This window comes from Clinocottus analis, unplaced genomic scaffold (assembly GCF_023055335.1).
Source record: "Clinocottus analis isolate CAN_PGR_092001 unplaced genomic scaffold, fCliAna1.0.p SCAF_4, whole genome shotgun sequence".
In the NCBI taxonomy this organism is placed as follows: Eukaryota; Metazoa; Chordata; class Actinopteri; order Perciformes; family Cottidae; genus Clinocottus; species Clinocottus analis.
The window spans coordinates 16,174,637-16,193,865 of NW_027176153.1; the positions used below are offsets into that span (position 1 = coordinate 16,174,637).

The 19,229-nt window shown below is 41.5% G+C and overlaps 3 protein-coding genes across 7 annotated transcripts in view; all 3 read left to right on the plus strand.

Moving 5' to 3' along the window:
* The window catches only part of LOC137799902 (adenylate cyclase type 6-like), a 33,065-nt gene extending 26,969 nt beyond the window's left edge, over nt 1-6,096 (plus strand). For all 5 annotated transcript variants that reach the window (XM_068596763.1, XM_068596764.1, XM_068596766.1 and 2 more), the window contains 9 exons: nt 593-742; nt 896-1,071; nt 1,291-1,323; nt 1,409-1,438; nt 1,549-1,681; nt 2,281-2,544; nt 2,709-2,913; nt 3,083-3,207; nt 4,160-6,096. In XM_068596763.1, coding sequence (XP_068452864.1) covers nt 593-742; nt 896-1,071; nt 1,291-1,323; nt 1,409-1,438; nt 1,549-1,681; nt 2,281-2,544; nt 2,709-2,913; nt 3,083-3,207; nt 4,160-4,288 — 1,245 coding nt within the window. In that variant the 3' untranslated portion in view covers nt 4,289-6,096. The remainder of the gene's footprint in view (nt 1-592; nt 743-895; nt 1,072-1,290; nt 1,324-1,408; nt 1,439-1,548; nt 1,682-2,280; nt 2,545-2,708; nt 2,914-3,082; nt 3,208-4,159) is intronic.
* A 2,074-nt stretch (nt 6,097-8,170) lies between these two features.
* On the plus strand, nt 8,171-14,760 carry galnt6 (UDP-N-acetyl-alpha-D-galactosamine:polypeptide N-acetylgalactosaminyltransferase 6 (GalNAc-T6)). Its single transcript, XM_068596768.1, has 10 exons — nt 8,171-8,652; nt 9,165-9,337; nt 10,664-10,813; nt 12,425-12,659; nt 12,749-12,866; nt 12,967-13,167; nt 13,355-13,486; nt 13,597-13,698; nt 13,794-13,952; nt 14,147-14,760. Exons 1-10 carry the CDS (start codon nt 8,171-8,173, stop codon nt 14,258-14,260), a joined length of 1,866 nt encoding a protein of 621 aa, XP_068452869.1. The 3' UTR covers nt 14,261-14,760.
* Nucleotides 14,761-15,464: 704 nt separating this feature from the next.
* LOC137800447 (glucose-6-phosphate 1-dehydrogenase-like) lies at nt 15,465-18,776 on the plus strand. Its single transcript, XM_068597656.1, has 12 exons — nt 15,465-15,593; nt 16,220-16,257; nt 16,377-16,485; nt 16,570-16,787; nt 16,866-17,024; nt 17,181-17,306; nt 17,401-17,494; nt 17,581-17,767; nt 17,894-18,129; nt 18,299-18,375; nt 18,472-18,564; nt 18,679-18,776. Exons 1-12 carry the CDS (start codon nt 15,465-15,467, stop codon nt 18,767-18,769), a joined length of 1,557 nt encoding a protein of 518 aa, XP_068453757.1. The 3' UTR covers nt 18,770-18,776.
* The last annotated feature ends 453 nt before the right edge of the window (nt 18,777-19,229 follow it).

Below are 19,229 nucleotides of genomic sequence, written 5' to 3' on the forward strand. Positions count from 1 at the left end.
TATTTAACATTGTGTTTGTGTATGCGTAGATTAAAACCAATGTAATGCCAGCGTTATATTACAATACCTTCCATATGGTGCAGCAATATTTTTCACACTAAATTGGGGGCATTTCATATTCTATGTCAAAACATTTGAAGTTACGAATATTTCTCCGATGAACAATGTCTGATTGCAGTATTTACTGACTCAATCGAGGCTTTGGGCTGTTCATATTATTGGAAGATTAAACATTTTTGAAAAAAAGATTATTTATTATTATTATTATTATTATTATTATTATTATTATTATTTACGCAAAGTTTGTTCACCAGAGAGCATTTTTCAAATGTAAAATCTAACCAACAACATAGTGATTTCTATCAGAATTGTTGATGTTATGTGCAGACACATTCTTATTAGATTTTCTTTACACTCGTGGATATTGCCATTGCCCTTATAAACCCAGTACCTGTTGGGCTATATTTTCATTCAATAGGGAAAAAATACCACATTGAAATGTTTTTTAATTGTGTCTTTCTGTTTTCAGCATTACATGAGTAATACTTGCTGTTTCAGTTAAATGACAGACTGTGTTGTCCTTTCCTGCCAGTTTACCTGCAGCAGAGAGGACCTGGAGGACTGTGTGGCCAACGAGCTGAACACATCGGTAACTCTCTGCCTGCTGCACAACCTGAGCAGGACAGCAGAGGACGGTTTGACTCTGTGTTCGAGCCAGGTCATGCCCTGCCATTTCCCAGAGGTCAGCCCCATGACATGTTAGCATGCGTGTGTGTGTGTGTTGTCTGTGTGTTCAGACAAATGCCTATGTTCATTTTTCTGTGTGCATGAATAGTACGTTTGAATATTCACCTAACCTTCCTCTTCCTCCCTGGCTGTCTTCTCTATGCTGCAGTATTTCAGCTACAGTGTACTGCTGACCCTGCTGGCCTGCTCCGTGTTCCTCCACATCAGCAGCATAGGGAAGCTGGCTCTGATGCTGCTCATCCAATTCACTTTCCTCCTGGTGGTGGAGTGGCCTCAGGTGGCCTTGTTTGACAACGCAGATCTGCTGGTCATTGCCAGCACCCTGTGAGTCCCCTGCTAGGAACACACACATATCCAACCACATACGGTACACTCACTCTTTCCCAATACTGAATAGTTCAGCTCCTGAGTCACAATACTGTGGTTTAGTTTGGACAACATGGCCTACTTTGAATAAGGTTGAGACTGTAAAAGACCTACTTTCTCATGTACCAGTTGGGCTCTGTTCCTATTTTTAAATATGTTCTACATTTTTTTCCTCAGGCAATTATCACCTGTTAATGATTCCCTACAAGAGTAAGTTGTATTCTTCTTATTTCGTACTGTATAATTTCAGTGACTAAGATGCTTCCTAGACATGACTTTCTGTTGTCTTTCCTAGGCCTGGTTTCAATGAAACTGCAGAACAGTGGTGAGTAGCTTTCATTTGATGAATGTGTTAGTATGTCAGATTTTCATACATTTTACTCCGATTCAAGACACTCATTCATGTCTCTTGTCAACCATTTTTTTTCTCCTCAGCCTGGAGAGCGTAAACAAGGTATCCTTAAAGGTCATGACCCCTATTATCTTGACGGTGTTTGTTCTGGCTCTCTACTTGCACGGCCAGCAGGTGGAGTCCACCGCACGCCTTGACTTCCTCTGGAAGCTTCAGGTAATTTACATTCTAAACTTAAAAGTAAGTTTCATCAAATTTAAATGTGAATCGCAGAAAGAAAACTGAAGCTACTTTGTTCAAACTCATCCAAAAGGCCTTTTTCAGGGCAGACATTTTGACTGGTCATAGCAGGAAAAGTACAGGGTTGGTAATAACATGAACAATGACTTCATTCTATTTAAGTGTCCTAGTAAGTCACAACATCAGGACCCTGGAACTGAAACACTTAAATGGAATCCAGTCATCCTTAATTTTGTGTTTTGTGCTTTTCCTACTGTGACAATCCCCGGCCCCGCTAGCCATGGTTGTTGTGTCCTTGAGCAAGACATTAACCCCAACATTGCTCCTATAGCTGTGACTACGGTGTATGAAAGTTAGATAGTTCTGATGTGGCACCTTGCATGGTAGCTCCTCTCATCAGTGTGTGAATGATTCCTTTGTAAAGCGTCTTTGAGTCTTCAGAAAAGCGCTATATGAATACAAACCATTATTATTATCTTGCATGATAAAGGCATATATCAACTTATGACTACTTCAGAAATCCAGTCACATGACAATGAGACTAAGCAACCACATCTCTTCCCATCCCTCTTCAGGCCACTGAAGAGAAGGAGGAGATGGAGGAGCTGCAGGCATACAACCGGCGCCTGCTCCACAACATCCTGCCCAAGGATGTAGCCGCCCACTTTCTTGCACGGGAGCGTCGGAATGACGAGTTGTATTACCAGTCATGTGAGTGCGTTGCTGTCATGTTTGCCTCCATCAGCAACTTCTCTGAGTTTTACGTGGAGCTGGAGGCGAACAACGAGGGAGTGGAGTGTCTCAGGCTGCTCAATGAGATCATCGCCGATTTTGACGAGGTGAGAAGAGACCAAAGTGTGAGAGATAAAAAGATGAATGCAAAATGAATAACTGTAGAAAACGTGAATTGGATATGTTCAGTTTTTTGTGCCGCTTTATCGCCTATTCATGGTTGTCTGCGCTGTTTTGCCACTTTTACACGTTTGTGTTCCTTGTCCTTTAGATTATCAGTGAGGACAAGTTTCGTCAGCTGGAGAAAATCAAGACCATCGGCTCCACCTACATGGCAGCCTCCGGCCTCAACGACTCCACCTACGACAAAAAGGGACGTTCACACATCCTGGCTCTGGCCGACTACGCCATGAGGCTGAGGGAGCAGATGAAGTACATCAACGAGCACTCCTTCAACAACTTCCAGATGAAGATAGGTAAGCCTGGAAGGAAGCAATAATTGGGCGTCAAACGTTATCTGATAAATCTTCTTTGGCATTTGAACCAAGAGAACCTCAGTTGTATACCTCCTTAGAAACAGCGTAATAATTGAGTTAATATGGTGTAATAAGCATGATGTAACATGGCCAGGTGATTTGTTCTCAGGGTTGAACATGGGGCCGGTGGTCGCAGGGGTGATTGGAGCCAAGAAACCCCAGTATGATATCTGGGGGAACACAGTCAATGTGGCCAGCCGGATGGACAGCACAGGAGTACCAGACTGCATCCAGGTACTCCACCCCAACTCCTCTTAGCACGACCTCTGCAGTTTGTAACTTTGTGTTTACAAGCATTTTGCAATTATTGTTAAGTGACTGAGCCAATGCAAAATACCAATCCAGTTACTGATGAAATTAGTCATCACGCTGTCATTATTTATTCAACATGAAAGTGTGCGTCAGTTGTGTTTACTCATGCCCAGTTAAAAAAAGGCCCAATCTGCAGACATCTCTCCTCAAATTCAGAGATGTTTGTCACTCTTACGCATGTACACTTGAAAGCATTGTTTGTGGTATCTGCAAGAGAAAAAGTCATTTGATTATATTTATATTATATTCTGCACAAAGGTTCTACAGATAGTTTACAGTCCTTCAGCTTAAGGAATTAAGTTCAGACATCTGTTCTGCACAAGTGCCCTTGAGCAAGAATCTCTGTCAGTATCGGACATGCTGTTCTCTCGAAGAAATAGTGCTATAATGTCTTCTGGAGGAGAACATTATTCTATTTGTAAAGTCTTAAAGAAAGAACTTAAAACAGCCATTGCAAATCCTCAGATGAGCAATGCCAGTCAGGTTAGGTAAGTTATATGTAATCTCTAATTCAACAATATACAGTTGATGTTTACACTATTTTTGAAATGTGGGAAGAACACGAGTGAGTTGTGTTTTTTGCCCCAAATCAAATCCATAATTTGGCTAATACAGGGATTACACTCGTAACAATGCTGCCATCTGTTGAACAGTATTAGCTACTGCAAACACAGTTGCCTTTTATAATACAAGGTATATAAATAAAAGAGCTGCAACCAATTCATATGTTGACTCTATACAATATGTCTGTGGATTATAAAGTACATAAGATAATTGAAAAATAAAAAAGATGAAACTGGCACTAACAGTGTTTCTCTTGGGAAGAGTTTTGTGTCTCAAATTCTGGGTGTCAAATGTCCGCATCCTCTCTTAGGTGACCACAGACTTATACCACGTACTGGTCAACAACGGATACCAGCTGGACTGTCGAGGCGTTGTCAAGGTGAAGGGGAAGGGGGAGATGACCACTTACTTCCTCACCAGCGGTCCTACGGGCAGTTAACGACAGGCCGGCCGGCCGCAGCGTGGCTCCCACTGCACTGACAAGACAGAGACTGCAGAGAGACTGAGTGGTCAGCTCGGCAATGAGCACCGAAGCACGGTGCGAACACACTGGGGACAGAAGACAGACAGCGGAGACGAGCTCGGCCTGTCCGTATTTTGTCAAGTACTCAGATAGGACGTAGTTCATGTTCCAAGGCGTTTTCCCAAGCTGCTCGAGAGATCTCAAAGCCCAGTTGCCTTAGGACGGAAGCGACTTTGCTTGTGTTTATGAGCAATAGTACAAGTATTTCATCTGGAGTCGTTATTTATTTTCGTGCGGTTGGATTTTTGTGATGACCTTGTACAAAAAAGAATATATATAGAATACACAAAAAAACGATCTTACTTAAAAGAAAATATGCAAGGACAACATCAAGGATGAAAATGACCAAAGAACAAATGTTTGATATAGAAAACACACTAATGATTCTGTTCAAAAGTACAGTAAACCGAAGTAATTTATTCACCTTTTGACAGCAAAGGCCACGGTAACGTCACTGTCGTTGACGGGGACGAACACTTTCTTTTGTTGTTGTGACTTATTCATGAAGGAAAACACATGCACACATACGCAGATAGAAAACACCCACGATAACCTTGGCTTGGACTTGTGTGTTTCTTATCAGGGCCTTCTTTGTTTCTTTTAGCCTGTGATTAGCCACAGTCAGGACACAAGGCTGTTTGTGGAGCACTGAAATGTGCGATCGATTACTTGCTCCCTGCAATGTACTTTTGGTTCAAGCCAAAAACAAGAAGTATGAAATGAAGAAAGAACAGTTGCATTTGTATCCTGGTACTGAAGAGAGATTCTGAAACTGTTACGAAACGTTTTATATAAGTGTGTGTGTGCGTGTGTGTGTGTGTGTGTGTGTGTGTGTGTCTGTCTGTGTATGCGTGTGCGTGTGTGGTGGGGGCTAAATGCTGATCTTTATCTAGGGGCATACTGTAACTTTTCACTGTGAGGTTTTTATGATACTGTATGACGATGCTTTCTTGCCAAACTGGTTGCTGCAAGGCATGTTTTATATTATTCCTCAAAGATGTGTGTCCATTCCTGATTTCTCGTGTCAAAACGATAATTTGAAGAGAATTGTGTACTTCACCTTTTACTGGTTTTGACTGATTTCACTCCAACCTAAATAAGCAAAAGCCTATGAAACATTTATTTTGGATTGTGTTACAAGTGTGAACGAAAAGTGGTTTCCTGACGGCTTCGGGATGAACTGTATGCAGGAATTCTCTGTCTGCTCACAAGTATTGCCTTGAGATTATGCAGTTCAAAGATCTGCATACTTCATGGACCAATATTCACAACTTTACACAACAGTATTTAACCCATTTGGTTATATTTGGCACATGGAGGCTTGTAACCCCCTAAATTAGTATTTTGAAACAATAATCGAATGAATGTATGTAATAATTACTATCTTTGTCCACAATGAAACTACTTCTAAAAGAACACACTATACATTACCTTTACATTGTACTTGAGGCCAAAATTATTGGACGCCACGTTTGATGAAAAGTGAAGTGTATTTTGCATTTAGATGAGTGTTACACCTGGTGTTGATATGCTCACTTTTCGGTCTGAGCCAAATAACACGCCTTCATCGGCTACAAAAAACACCCTTGCTTTCTCTGTCCTTAAAATGAAAGGTCAACTAAACTTTTGCATTTTCCTTTAAAAAAGTGTGCAAGTTTAAGAAATAGGACAATGATTTATTTCATTAATTTACCTTTGGACAATAAATTAATAACTTGCTGTTTTGGCATTGGTTGTGTATTATTTTTTCATTTTGTATTTCTACTGAGGCTCTTGGATCAATCAGCAGTCTGCAATCAAGATTTCTCCCTGTGACAGAAACCTGAGCGATGCCTCCTTCTCCTTTTCTGAATAAATCAGTCTAGAGTTTCAAGAGGGTGATACAGAGAGAGTATTTAATTGCACATGAATAATTCATGTCTGTTGAGGTAATGGCAATGTTCGCTTTATGCTGAACATTAATTAACCGACATAAATTCCTCCTAATCCCTGATGAAAAAGCACTAATGTTACTATAATAGGCTCAAGATACAGGGACTTGTAAAGTTTGCGTACTACACTGTTGTATACTTTGTATATACATTATGACTACGACGTATCTCATAATATATCGTACAGTCTTTAACATTTTAATATAAAATGTAACTTTTAGCCAAATGTATGTTTTTGTAGGTTTCGATTTAAATTTTAACTATTTAAGTCACCGTGTTTTGAGTTTCTTCTCCCGCATTTACATATTGTGCACTATTTCAATCCCAGGAGCCATGTGCTCAGTTTTAGATGAAAGTCGCCTTTCACGCGCTTGCACGGAAGTGCCTCGCGCGGCCAGCAGAGGACTCGCTTCAGCTAATCACCTCAACGAATGGCACCTGTTCAGTTCAAAGGAAAAGCCGGGAGGCGACGTAACCGCTGCATCCTGGTTCGTTGCTCAAAGCTCCAGTCCCACAACTTTAGGAAACAGAAAAGCTGCTGCGCGCTCACTAGGAAACTTTCCAAACTAATAAAGAAATATACGGAAACAGGTTCGTCAATTTTAGGTAAGTTGTGGCATTTACATTATAATATTATTTTTTTTCAGCAGCGTCTCGGTGTCATCAGTAAGATTTACTGTCAGATTTCATTCATCTGTCACGTAACCGCTATCTAAAAACAAAAAAAAATCACATGTCTTTGACATGTTCTGAAATACAGGAAATATACTCTTCCTCTTTCATTTTGTATCGTTTTGCGAAATTGCTTTTGTCACTACGCGCCACCTTGAGTTCACTTGTGTTTCAAGTTACTTCAAGCTGTTGAGAAATAGGAATAACTTTTTAATTTGTACAACTATGTTTCTGTTAGAAAGTTGATCTAAGAGGACAGTATGATTATCTGTCACTTACAACAGATTTACAAATGCACATAATACAATATTGTCTGATTTTTCTTTCCTTTGTTGTAACTGTTGATTTCCAACTGGACCAACCTGTTACAGATTGGAAACAAGTGCAGAGTGGACTGTGGTTGTTACCTTTTTGTTGGAACACCAAAAGAGTGTCCTCTTGAATCAATTATGAATGAGGCTGGCTTGAGAATAGAGTAAATTAATTATGATCAAGTAAGAGTGAGTCTCTAACTGAACAGTGATCACCCACGGACACGCATATGTCCCACATTGCAGCAATATCCTGTTTCACCTTGCAGGAAACCTCTTATTGTGCCAAGGCTGGCTGATGTTGTGGTCCTGTCATGGTCCACGTAGCAAACTCTACATCCTGTACCAGATGACAGCTGATCATTATGGGCGAGGTGTAATTGTAGCAGGTGTCAAAGAAAGGCATTGTCACTTATTAACGGGTGAGGGAGTTGCCGGCTGTGTCAGCTGCTGCCACGTGGGTCCTGGAGGACTGTGTCCAGAGCAGGTGAATTCAGGTGTTTACTGAGAGGTGTGGTGTGTTTGTTCACACTCTCCGCCTCCCTGTACTCTCTGCCAGCCCTGTGGGACTGTTTCCAGAAGAGACCAGGAGGTGCAAGGTTGGCAAGACTTCCTGCTGCTATGACACTTGCAGAGACGCACAAAAACCGGTTTAAGAAATGTTCCTCTTGCTGGTTGTCTTTTGTTTCGGCTTCAGTAATAACTAACTGAATGCTTAGTCAGTAACATGCATGTAAGGGTTACAGAGGAGTTGGTTTTGAATGAAGTGTTTTTCAAAGCTTGGCTGGAACTATCAAAATGACATTTTACAGCATGTATCTCGGGCAAAAAAAATATTGTTTTCTGTTTTTTAACAGACCTGAGAGCAACACCCATTGCGAAGCATGCGTCCATTCCTACGCCGGCGTATGTCCCTCCTGAAACTGGTGCTCCTTGGGGGGACTCTCTTCATGGTGATCCTCGTGGTTCTCCAGAGGGATGTTGGGTCTTCACCTGCTGGTGACCCCTGGTTTCAGGAGCTCGTGGTCAAGAAGGATAAGGTGATGATCATGGTCCGAGAGGCTGTCAACAACATTGGCTTCCAGATCAAAGCTCCTCAGGCACCGGAAATAGAGCAGCGTCCCACCCAGGACGTGAAATGCCCTGCTGGATTTTACACTCGGGCTGAGCTCAAACCTCACCTGGAGAGACCACCTCAGGACCCCACAAGCCCTGGGGCTGATGGGATGGCATTCAAGAAAGACCACATGTCCCCAGACGAGGTGAAGGAGAAGGAGGAGGGAATGAAGAGGCACTGTTTCAACCAGTTTGCCAGTGACCGTATCTCACTCAGCCGTAGTCTCGGGGATGACACAAGGCCTTCAGAGTAAGAACATGTTCTCAAAATAATCAGAGATAGTTTGGAGAGTGTCGACATGTACACAGCCAGTCAGATAATATCTTGGGTCTCGGAGCAGTACATTATTTACATACATTTTAAATATTGAGTCTACATTTTCCGGAAAGTCACTTAGTTGAAATGCTCATTTGAGTGTAACCGCAAAACAAAATGCACAGCAGTATGCACATGTCCATGTGGTTGTCTGCTAAATAATTGAGACTTAGGTATGATCTGGCTTATGAATACTGCCTCTCACTGTATTTATTTGTCAGACTTGACATCTGAACAAGTCACAGGCTCGAGCTATTTCTTTTTCGAGAGGCTTTTTAAGTGAGCAGATTGTTTATGACTGTGTGCTCTATGTTCTATTTAAGATATTGGTGACCAGACCTTGAATATCTGCAAACAATGGTCTGTTATAGCTGGCTCTGCAGGACCTTCTGTGACTTCTGTTTGCCTCACATTTGCACACCTCTTTGTATTCTAATGTGGCTCAGGTGCGTGGAGAGGAAGTTTCGTCTCTGTCCTGCTCTGCCTACCACCAGTGTTATTATTGTCTTCCACAACGAGGCTTGGTCTACCCTCCTCAGGACGGTCTACAGCGTCCTGCACACGTCTCCTGCTAGCCTGCTCAAAGAGATCATCTTGGTAGATGACGCCAGTGTTGCAGGTGCAAAACATATAAATTCACACTAATGACAAAACATAACTAAGGCCTCACTAGCAGGAAAATATAAAATACCGTGTTTGCGACTTTGACGACTGTAAGGGGAGTTCAGGTTCAGGACTTTATTAATTCCTAATTCTGCTCTTAATCAAGCAGTAAGCAAGGAACAATGTTCTAAGCTCAGCAGTTCTGCTTACCTGTTGATGTTTCAATAAAGCTAATGTAAACTAAATATTTCACAGACAAGCAGAGTGAGAAAGGAACTGTTGGTGCTAAGCAGTAAAGAATAGCAGTGAAGCCGTAAATAAACCTGCTCTGTGTGTAGTACCGACATTGTATTTTATAATGTAAAGATGAGGTGGAACACTTGTACTCACTGTAAACTAGGCATGTTTAGCAGAACATTTAGAAAGTGAAGAAACATTTTCAACCAACATAAGAGAAAATCACCAGGAAGCTTGAGTGAGTAAATCTTCTAAAAGGTTCAGGCAGATCACATCTGCAGGAGCACAATCTGAAAATAATAAAGTCTCAAGTCATAAGTGATTTATTAATTGAATTGACCTTCAGAGTTTTTAGAGCAGCGTTCCAGTCACTGTAAACTGCGATCTTTGATAAGAATGATGTCGCTTGGGATTTTTAGCAGCTTGCACACAGAGTAACAGGCAGGTGGGGAGTCGTGCAAGAAAATTCTGTTGTGTATTTCACTATATGTATGTCAACAACGCTGGCTTCAGTGAAATAGAAATTACAGTAGTGAGCACCAATTGAACAGGCTCTCTTCAAATATATTTATTATAAAACTAAGGTTAAAATATTGTCTTTGTCAAAAGCTAATGTGCCATTATCTTCTTTATCCGCTGTACTTCCTATCGCTAAAAAAAAAACTTTTTTGCTACCAGAGCTGCAACTCTTTCATAATGTTTCAAAAATGTGGTTGCCAGATTAATTTAGACCGAAACCTTAGAGAAATGGACGGTGTGCATCGCAGTTGTATGTGCTTATAAAAGGGGAAGTATGACCCAGATGTTTCCACTTCATTGCTATTTATTCTAGCAGTGGTCTCTGGTAAACCCTGTTAATGTTAATTGTTCTTATCTGAGGAAGCAAGCGGCTATATTATTTGATCAATTTATTATTATCTAGCACCTCTGGTTATAAGTTTGTTGTACCTCTGCTCAAACTCAACTCATTACAATTGAGTGCGGCTCAAAGTGAGCTGTAACCACACACAACAAGGTAAGCTTCAACCACTGTAATTCATTGTTTTAATTTAAATGAAGACGAAACGGACATGATAGAATTGTTCATATTTTGTATTTTCCGCAGATCACTTAAAAACTCAACTGGAGGAATTTGTGCTTCCGCTGAAGATTGTCCGTGTTGTGAGGCAGCTTGAGAGGAAGGGCCTCATCACTGCCAGGCTGCTGGGTGCCAGCATCGCTCAAGGCGAAATCCTAACCTTTCTCGACGCACACTGTGAGCACAACCGCATGCACAAGCGTGCGCACCCACCCCCAGCCCCCTATACACACATACACACACACACACACACACACACACTGTTTTTAAGCAGCTGTGTGTCACTCGTTGGGAATAGCACTAGCAGGGTTAAGGGCTAATGTGTGGTTTTCCCTCTTTACTTGAAATTTACTGTACATACGTGCACTACTGGAAACAAACTCGTTAATATTTCCTTTAGTTCTTTAGATAGTTCGTTTGTGCCATCATAAGGCACAATTTTGGATAAAATAATCATTTAGCCTCATATTAAGATCCATCTGTCTTTCCAAAACAAAACAATTTTCACAAACATTTTCATGAAGCCATGCTTTTCCCCGATCATAACTTTCTTTCGTCTGAAAAATGTTTTTGTTAAAGTAATCCTTGAGATTTCACTTCTGGTGGATCTAGAATTTATTTTTCAGTGAAATCAATGTAATTATGCTAAGTCTTTTCGTTGATATATGAGCTTTAAGTTTTCAGAAATGTGCACATAGTTCAATTGTTTGGTCCATATACTGTGGAGGTAAACTGCAATACAGCATTTTCCTCCTTGAATATTTCCACAGACACAGTTTGCACTGCAAATATATAAATATTGTCATAATTTCGTCAGTAAGGCCAAAGGCTCTGTCATTATTGTGTTCCCTACTTTGGCAATAGATAGACTAAACATTAAAGGAAAATCATAGACATTGCTACTTTGAATGTTATAATGGAGAAAAGTGATGTTTTGTTTATCTTTGCGGCTTACAAGACATGTTAGCAGCGGCAACAAAACATCAGATATCTCACGTTTTGTTGCCGCTGCTAACATGTCTTGTAAGCCAATTGTATAATGACGTTGGTTGTTCGTGATCAAGTTGCCAGCTAGTGTGGGAGAAAAAAAACATCTAAATGGCTGAGTTTGACATGAAGAGCTTAATCACCCGAACAACAACTACTCATAAAAACATGTCAGAGAGAGCGTCAATAACTGAGGAGACATTGGTATTAGTGCATGCTGTTAGTTACTCATCGTTATCATTCACTAAAACAATGTTGACTATAACAAAGATGTCCATCAGAAGGGATTTAGTGGTCGGGTGACTAAAAACTAAGTCGGAATAAGTGGAACTCTGTGCCCTGCACTACACAACCGATTTAGATGACAAGCTAAATGTTATCTAAATCTAGCTAGCCGTATCCAAGTATTACCATAGACTATATTATGAAGCTTGTCTGTGAAAAAGGTGCTATTGGTAACCACTAAGCCACTAGTTGTTGCAATCTCTCAGAAGTAAATATAGTATTGTATGTTTGACTAGATGAGATTCAGCCACTCAACCATAATAATTTCAGTAGTTTAATTTCTGAATCTCTGCCAATCCTGTCAAACACCTGCTCCACAACATAGCTGTACTATAAGTAAAGATGCACACTGCTACATGGATCCTTGACAGAACTAGCAATCATTTGTTCGGAAGCAAATGCAATGGATTGGTTGGAGGTAGAGTGCAACATCTGGTGGCTTTGTGAATACCAAAGCACATTTTTAAGAGGTTAAGAAGTATATACATGAAGTATTCTCTGTCCTTCCCTTTCTAGGTGAGTGTTTCCATGGTTGGTTAGAGCCACTGTTGGCCCGCATTGTTGAGGAACCTACAGCCGTGGTTAGTCCAGAGATCTCCACCATTGACCTTGAAAGCTTTCAGTTCTTTAAGCCTTCTCCCTCGAGCCACGCCTTCAACCGGGGAAATTTTGACTGGAGCCTGAGTTTTGGCTGGGAGCCAATCCCTGAGGAAGCAATGAAGCTGCGCAAGGATGAAACCTACCCTGTAAAGTAAGAATGATCATATTGGTCTCACTCGGACCATCCTAAATCATTTAAGTGTCTAAAGCCTCTGTCTATCTGCTCTCTGAAAATTTCAGAACACCTACTTTCGCCGGCGGTCTTTTCTCAATCTCAAAGAAGTACTTTGAACACATTGGTACATATGATGACAAGATGGAGATCTGGGGCGGTGAAAATGTGGAGATGTCTTTCAGGGTTGGTCTCTTTATCTGCGCTTCCACAGTTCCACAGATTATTTTAGTCCCATTGTCAAGTTAGAGTCTGAATTTCTACCTGCATCAAATGTGATTCACAGGTGTGGCAGTGTGGGGGCCAGCTTGAGATCATCCCTTGTTCTCTGGTTGGCCATGTCTTCCGCACCAAGAGCCCCCACACCTTCCCCAAGGGCACGTCAGTCATCACTCGCAACCAGGTACGCCTGGCTGAGGTCTGGATGGATGACTACAAGAAGATTTTCTATCGCCGCAACAAGGACGCTGCAGTTATGGCCAGTGAGGTCAGTGTGACCTGCTGTAACACTGTTCGCTAGTTAAATGCACATGAATAGATTTACATTTATCACCCTTCTTTCACATCATTTTCTTATTTTGACTAGAATTTGTGTGCTACAAGTTAATATGAGATTGTGTTATTGTATGTGTTTGTTTAAAATAATATTTTCCTTTTTTTTTAAATGTTTATAGAATAAGTATGGGGACATCTCTGATCGCCTGAATCTGAGAGAGAACCTTAAGTGCAAGAACTTCACCTGGTATTTAAACACCATCTACCCAGAGATCTTCCTTCCAGACTTAAACCCCCAAAAATTTGGAGCAGTAAGTGATGTTTCCTTTTGTCTGTATTTGCATATTAATGATATAATACACAGCTCGTATACATAACCACAGCTGTATCTTATTGTTATTTGTTTCTGTGTTCGGACCAGATTAGAAACTCAGGATCTAAAACTTGTCTGGATGTTGGAGAAGGTAACCAGGAAGATAAATCTGTGATTATGTACCAGTGTCATAACATGGGAGGCAACCAGGTACAATGACTATTGGCTCACACATGTCAAATTTAAGATTTGAAGATGTTCTCTTAGACAGTTAAGCCTCTAATTGGGTGATTTTTTTCTTTTAGTACTTTGAGTACACGACTCATCAGGAACTGCGTCATAATATTGGAAAGCAGCTGTGTCTTCATGCCACGCCACAGCCAGAGACAGTGAAGGTCTTGTTGTGCAACAAGAAGGGGAAGGGCACCCGGGTGGCAGCAGAACAGCAGTGGGTCTTTACAGAGGTGAGGGACATTTGGAGCCGAGCTTTAGAATATAATGGCATTTTAAGTCTTTTAAGTTAAGCTAACATCTAAAAATTGAGCCTTTACTGAGGATATAATGATTAAATGAATAGTTCAAATATAATCTGTTGGTATTTTGATATTCATTTTGGCTTCTATATTGTTTCACCTTTTACTCTGACACTACTCTCCAGGACGATCAGCTGTACAATCCCAGTAGTGGGAAATGTTTATGGCTGAATGGAGACCGGCCTCAGATGGACAACTGTAATGCTGCCAACCTCTACCAGCACTGGACCATCAGCTGACCTCCCTGTCTACTCATCAGGTGAATTCTGGCACCTCGTGTCCCCTTCCTCAAACTCCGGCTCTGGGGAACCAACTCAACATTGATCCCGAAGGACGTCCTGCTGTGGAGCTTGGGGGCATTTCGCCAAACTGAGTGAACGGTTACAGATGGAGGACAAAGAAAAGACTGTGGAAATCTGTTGAAGACGCTTGGATTGGCCTTAACTTGTTTTAAATGCATTTATGATGGAAACTCAGACGCTTGAGGTTGCTGGGTATTATGAGACACTAGACTGTGGACTTTTCCAGCAGGAGTGACAGCTTGACTGTGGGGCAGTGGGTGAACCGAAATGATCTTACTTCAGTGACTTCACAAATTTATTTTTATTTTGTCTGACAATGAATGAATTGAAACGTGTCATTGAACATGTGAAATGTTAAAATATGCACTGAAGTCATAAATACAAGAGAAGTCTGTTTTTTTAAATAAAGTTTCTTCTTCGTTGTGTCAGATAAATGATCATGTCATTGGGAAAAAATATGTATATAGCCGTAAAATATATATTTCATTTTTTTAATTGCTGTTACTTTATGTAATGGTTGGGTAATATTCTGAAATGATTAACTCACTGTGGTTACTGAAGCTATAAATATTAAATCATTTGAATTTAGAGATAGATTTCCTGCAGTTATTCATGACTCATTTTACCATCCTGTAAAATATTTATTTAAAAAAGGTTGTCCACTGATAAGAATTATATCTGCGACAATGCCATCAGATTTTCTCAGTGAGAGGCACCTGTTATGTTTACGCAATATTTGTCTAAGGAGTGGTTTAAGAGCAAGAAACATTCCTGCCAATTGTTTTCAGTCTTTAGACCTGAAATGTGAGTTTAAATGGATGAGCAGGATTTCTTCTGGGTAGCCAAACCTGATCTGATTGATTGTATAGATAGTGTGTGTAAAGGTAGATTTGAATCTATGAGTTAGGTCTAACTCAGTTGGGTCTAACGCCTGCTGAAATGCAGGGCAGAGGTCATACGTTTAAAGTATGATGAAGCGACCACGCTAAGGCATTTTTCCTGTCCAACAATAGGTGGCAGCATTAACTTGCTAAGTGTTTCTGCAGGGCAAAGATGACGATTGTAATGTCACCGTGCTATGTGTGTGTGTCACGTAGCCATAGGGCAGTGAGAATTTCCACAGTTTGGACAGACAGAGCAGATGGGCCAAAAGATGAGCTCTCAGCCTTTGACTCGCTCTGAGGTGTTTGGCCAGCTCAGGAAGGAGCTCTATGGAGAGGAGCAATCCAGTCATTCCAACACGCACATATTCATCATACTGGGAGCTTCTGTAAGTACAACCTCTAAACAGAAATGAATAACCACAGTTTCCCTCTACTCCAAAATGAACATGTAATTTTTCTTGAACGGAATTCCACAAAGAACTGTAGAAATGTTCTGATACAGATGTTACAGTGAAAAATATTGTTTGAAAATAGATTTAAATGTGACGGGGGGCCCGACAGAGTTAACACAAAGAGACCAATTCACTGGGGAATATTGCAGTGTGGTAATCAGAAAATAAAAGCCAGGGAAAGAGCACATGTTGATGGAAATATGCTGCATCTACTGTTTTCTTTATCGAGCATTGAAGAATAGGATAGTTTTGGAGCAAATACATTTAGACAGACCGTTTTTTACTTGGAGCCCGGCACAAGTTCCAAAATCTAGTTGCTCATATCTATCGTCTGTTTGTTTAGCTGTTATTTGTTGAAACCAGTGATCTATTTCGATTTTATCTGAGGTTTGAGTCCATCAAAAAGAGTGTGTTCAAAGTTCTTCTATTATGCAACAGATTCTCAGACTCTACTTGTGGTTTACCTAATCTTTGGACTCTTGGTTGATTATGTTCAGCCAAAGTGATTTTCAGTAAGAGATTACAATCACCATTTTTGTATTTATATATATTTTGCACAGGGGGATCTTGCTAAAAAGAAGATCTATCCAACTTTATGGTGAGTAAAGATTTGCTGCTCTAATACCAAGTGCACACCTAGTGTCTTTAGAGTTGTTTGGTCACTTAGACCTTCGGCCCCTGTTATGTTTTGCTGCTTTTTGACTGTACCTTCTTTAGGTGGTTATTCAGAGATGGCCTGCTCCCAGACGACATCTACTTTGTTGGTTTCTCCCGGTCAAAGCTGACGGTGGAAGACATCAAGACAGCATGTCTGCCTCATTTGGAGGTAGCATCTTTTTGGCTATCTGGGACAACATTGTCGATTGGTTGGGGCGTCTTTTCTGGAAACATTATTCTACATTTCCCTCAGGTCACTGATGAAGACAGTGAGTGTCTCTCAACCTTCTTCAGTAAGAACTCCTACCTGAGCGGCAGGTATGACGACGACGGCTCTTTCACTCAACTTGACTCTCATCTGTCGTCCCTGCCCAGGGGAGCTGACGCCAACAGACTCTTTTACCTGGCCCTGCCCCCCACCGTCTACCAGCATGTCAGCACAAACATCAGAACCCACTGCATGAGCCGCAAGTCAGTGTCTGTTTCAGGAAGTGATGGTTTCCTTGCTATTTGATTACATTATTCTAATCAGCTGTGTGCGTAAAACAGAGGCTGGAGCAGGGTAATTGTTGAGAAGCCCTTCGGCCGTGACCTTCAGAGCTCTGAGGAGCTGTCGGCCCACCTGTCCTCCCTCTTCACAGAGGACCAGATCTACCGCATAGACCACTACCTGGGCAAAGAGATGGTGCAGAATCTCATGGTGCTCAGGTAACAAGTTCCGTACACACATTCTCAAGCACTTTTCCACTGTTAAAAACCTAAATGTGGTAGATTTCTGGATCTCTGGAGTACTCCTACATTTCTTCCTGTGTCACTTGGTTTCGAAGGTTTTATTTTAGATGTGTTTTATTCTCTCGCGACCAGGTTTGGAAATCGCATCTTTGGACCCATATGGAACAGGAACAGTGTGGCCTGTGTGGTCCTCACCTTCAAAGAACCTTTTGGCTCTCAGGGCCGCGGAGGATACTTTGATGACTTTGGGATCATTCGGTAAGAGACGGTACATTCATATATAACTTAAATTGATGTTTTTATTACACTAGAGTGTTTACGTACCCTGATTCCTCCTCGTTTCTTAATGCAGAGATGTCATGCAGAACCATCTCCTCCAGATGCTCTGTTTGGTCGCCATGGAGAAACCTGCTTCCACCAGCCCAGATGACGTGAGGGATGAGAAGGTAACCCCAATGACTGGTTATGTGGTTGGTCCGAAATACCAGAGCATCTAGGTCATTGCAGTCCTGTTATTATTGGTGTGCTGCAGGTGAAGGTGTTAAAGTGTATAGCTCCGGTTGCTGGGTCAGATGTGGTGCTTGGCCAGTATGTGGGGGACCCAAAGGGCGAGGGCCACTCCAAGCTGGGTTACCTTGATGACCCAACCATACCTGAAGGCTCCTGCACGCCGACTTTTGCCACGGCTGTGCTTTATGTCCGGAATGAAAGATGGGACGGTGAGGCAAAACATTTCTTCTCTTTGGACCTCACTTGTGTTAGTTTGCACTGTACGACATTTCCTCTGATTTTCTCCCTGTCATATTTTTGCACCCTTCATCATCCACCGTCCACCTTTCCACCAGGGGTACCTTTCATTCTCCGCTGTGGTAAAGCTTTGAATGAACGAAAGGCAGAAGTGCGCCTGCAGTTCACTGATGTACCAGGAGACATTTTTGGTGACCGCTGTCAGAGGAACGAGCTGGTGGTGCGGGTGCAGCCGGACGAAGCCATTTACCTGAAGATGATGACCAAGAGGCCGGGGGTTTACTTCAGCCCAGAGGAGACTGAGCTGGACCTCACCTACAGGAGCAGATACAAGGTGATACTCCTAACTCAAGTGTTTCTTGAATCAAGGGGAATCTCTTTGTCCTGATATTGTCACTCCGTTTATATATGTTGGTCACACTTTATAGGCAAATGTTAATCTTCAACTAACTACAGTAGTCTTTAACTTAAACTTCTTTTAATTTCCTGCCATCTTTTTCCAGAACGTGAAGCTCCCAGATGCGTACGAGCGGCTGATACTGGATGTCTTCTGTGGAAATCAGATGCACTTTGTTCGCAGGTTGGTTGCAACATTTTCTGTCACAGTTTATTATAGTTATTGTATTTCTGTGTAGTATTTTGTTTTTGACTTGAAGTGCCCTTCTGTCTGTCCCAGTGATGAGTTGCAAGAGGCCTGGAGGATCTTCACCCCTCTCCTCCACCAAATAGAGGGAGAGAAGACACCCCCAATCCCTTATACATATGGAAGGTACAATGTCTGTATTATAAGACACATGATACATACCTACATACAATACTTGATACGCATTTGCATTTCAGTGAACATATCTCTTCCTTTTTTCTTTTTTTTGTGCGTCTGCAGTCGTGGTCCGAATGAGGCAGATGACCTAGTGAAGAGGGTGGGATTCCGCTATGAGGGGAAATACAAGTGGGTGAAGCCCCACACAGCATGATTTACACACACACACACACGATAGACAAGTTTCCAAAGAATAAAAGTTTACTGCAATCTTTCACTGCTGTCAGTTGTTTCATTTTGTCTGCGCTGCATTTTATTCCTGATCAGACAATAACAAATGTAGAAATAACAATAACTGCAGTAGTCTGATTAGAGTGTTCAACTGTACGAGTATGGGGTGTGTTTCAGTTTGCTGACACATACATATTAATGATTATGAGAATCTAACTAGCTGTGACGTGTTTGCTAGCCGGCTAGCAAACAAACAAACTGGAGGTCCTGAGAAAAGCACACGCCACCTCAGTTTTAATTAGACCAATCCAGGTGATACTCATAATCAATAATGTGTATGTCCCAGCAAACTACAAAACATACTCAACACTTGTGCCACTGGCGGGCATCGCCTCAGTCACATCACCTGGCCGGCGTTCTTTTTACCCGTCCTGTTTCTTCAG

What these genes read in the sequence shown, in the direction of transcription:
- LOC137800447 (XM_068597656.1), top strand. Translation starts at nt 15,465, where the DNA reads ATGGGCCAAAAGATGAGCTCTCAGCCTTTGACTCGCTCTGAGGTGTTT. An exon ending in TCATCATACTGGGAGCTTCT is followed by an intron (nt 15,594 to 16,219) that starts GTAAGTACAACC and finishes TATTTTGCACAG; the next exon opens with GGGGATCTTGCTAAAAAGAA. An exon ending in CATGTCTGCCTCATTTGGAG is followed by an intron (nt 16,486 to 16,569) that starts GTAGCATCTTTT and finishes CATTTCCCTCAG; the next exon opens with GTCACTGATGAAGACAGTGA.
- galnt6 (XM_068596768.1), top strand. Translation starts at nt 8,171, where the DNA reads ATGCGTCCATTCCTACGCCGGCGTATGTCCCTCCTGAAACTGGTGCTC. An exon ending in AACCTTTCTCGACGCACACT is followed by an intron (nt 10,814 to 12,424) that starts GTGAGCACAACC and finishes TTCCCTTTCTAG; the next exon opens with GTGAGTGTTTCCATGGTTGG. An exon ending in CTGCAGTTATGGCCAGTGAG is followed by an intron (nt 13,168 to 13,354) that starts GTCAGTGTGACC and finishes AAATGTTTATAG; the next exon opens with AATAAGTATGGGGACATCTC.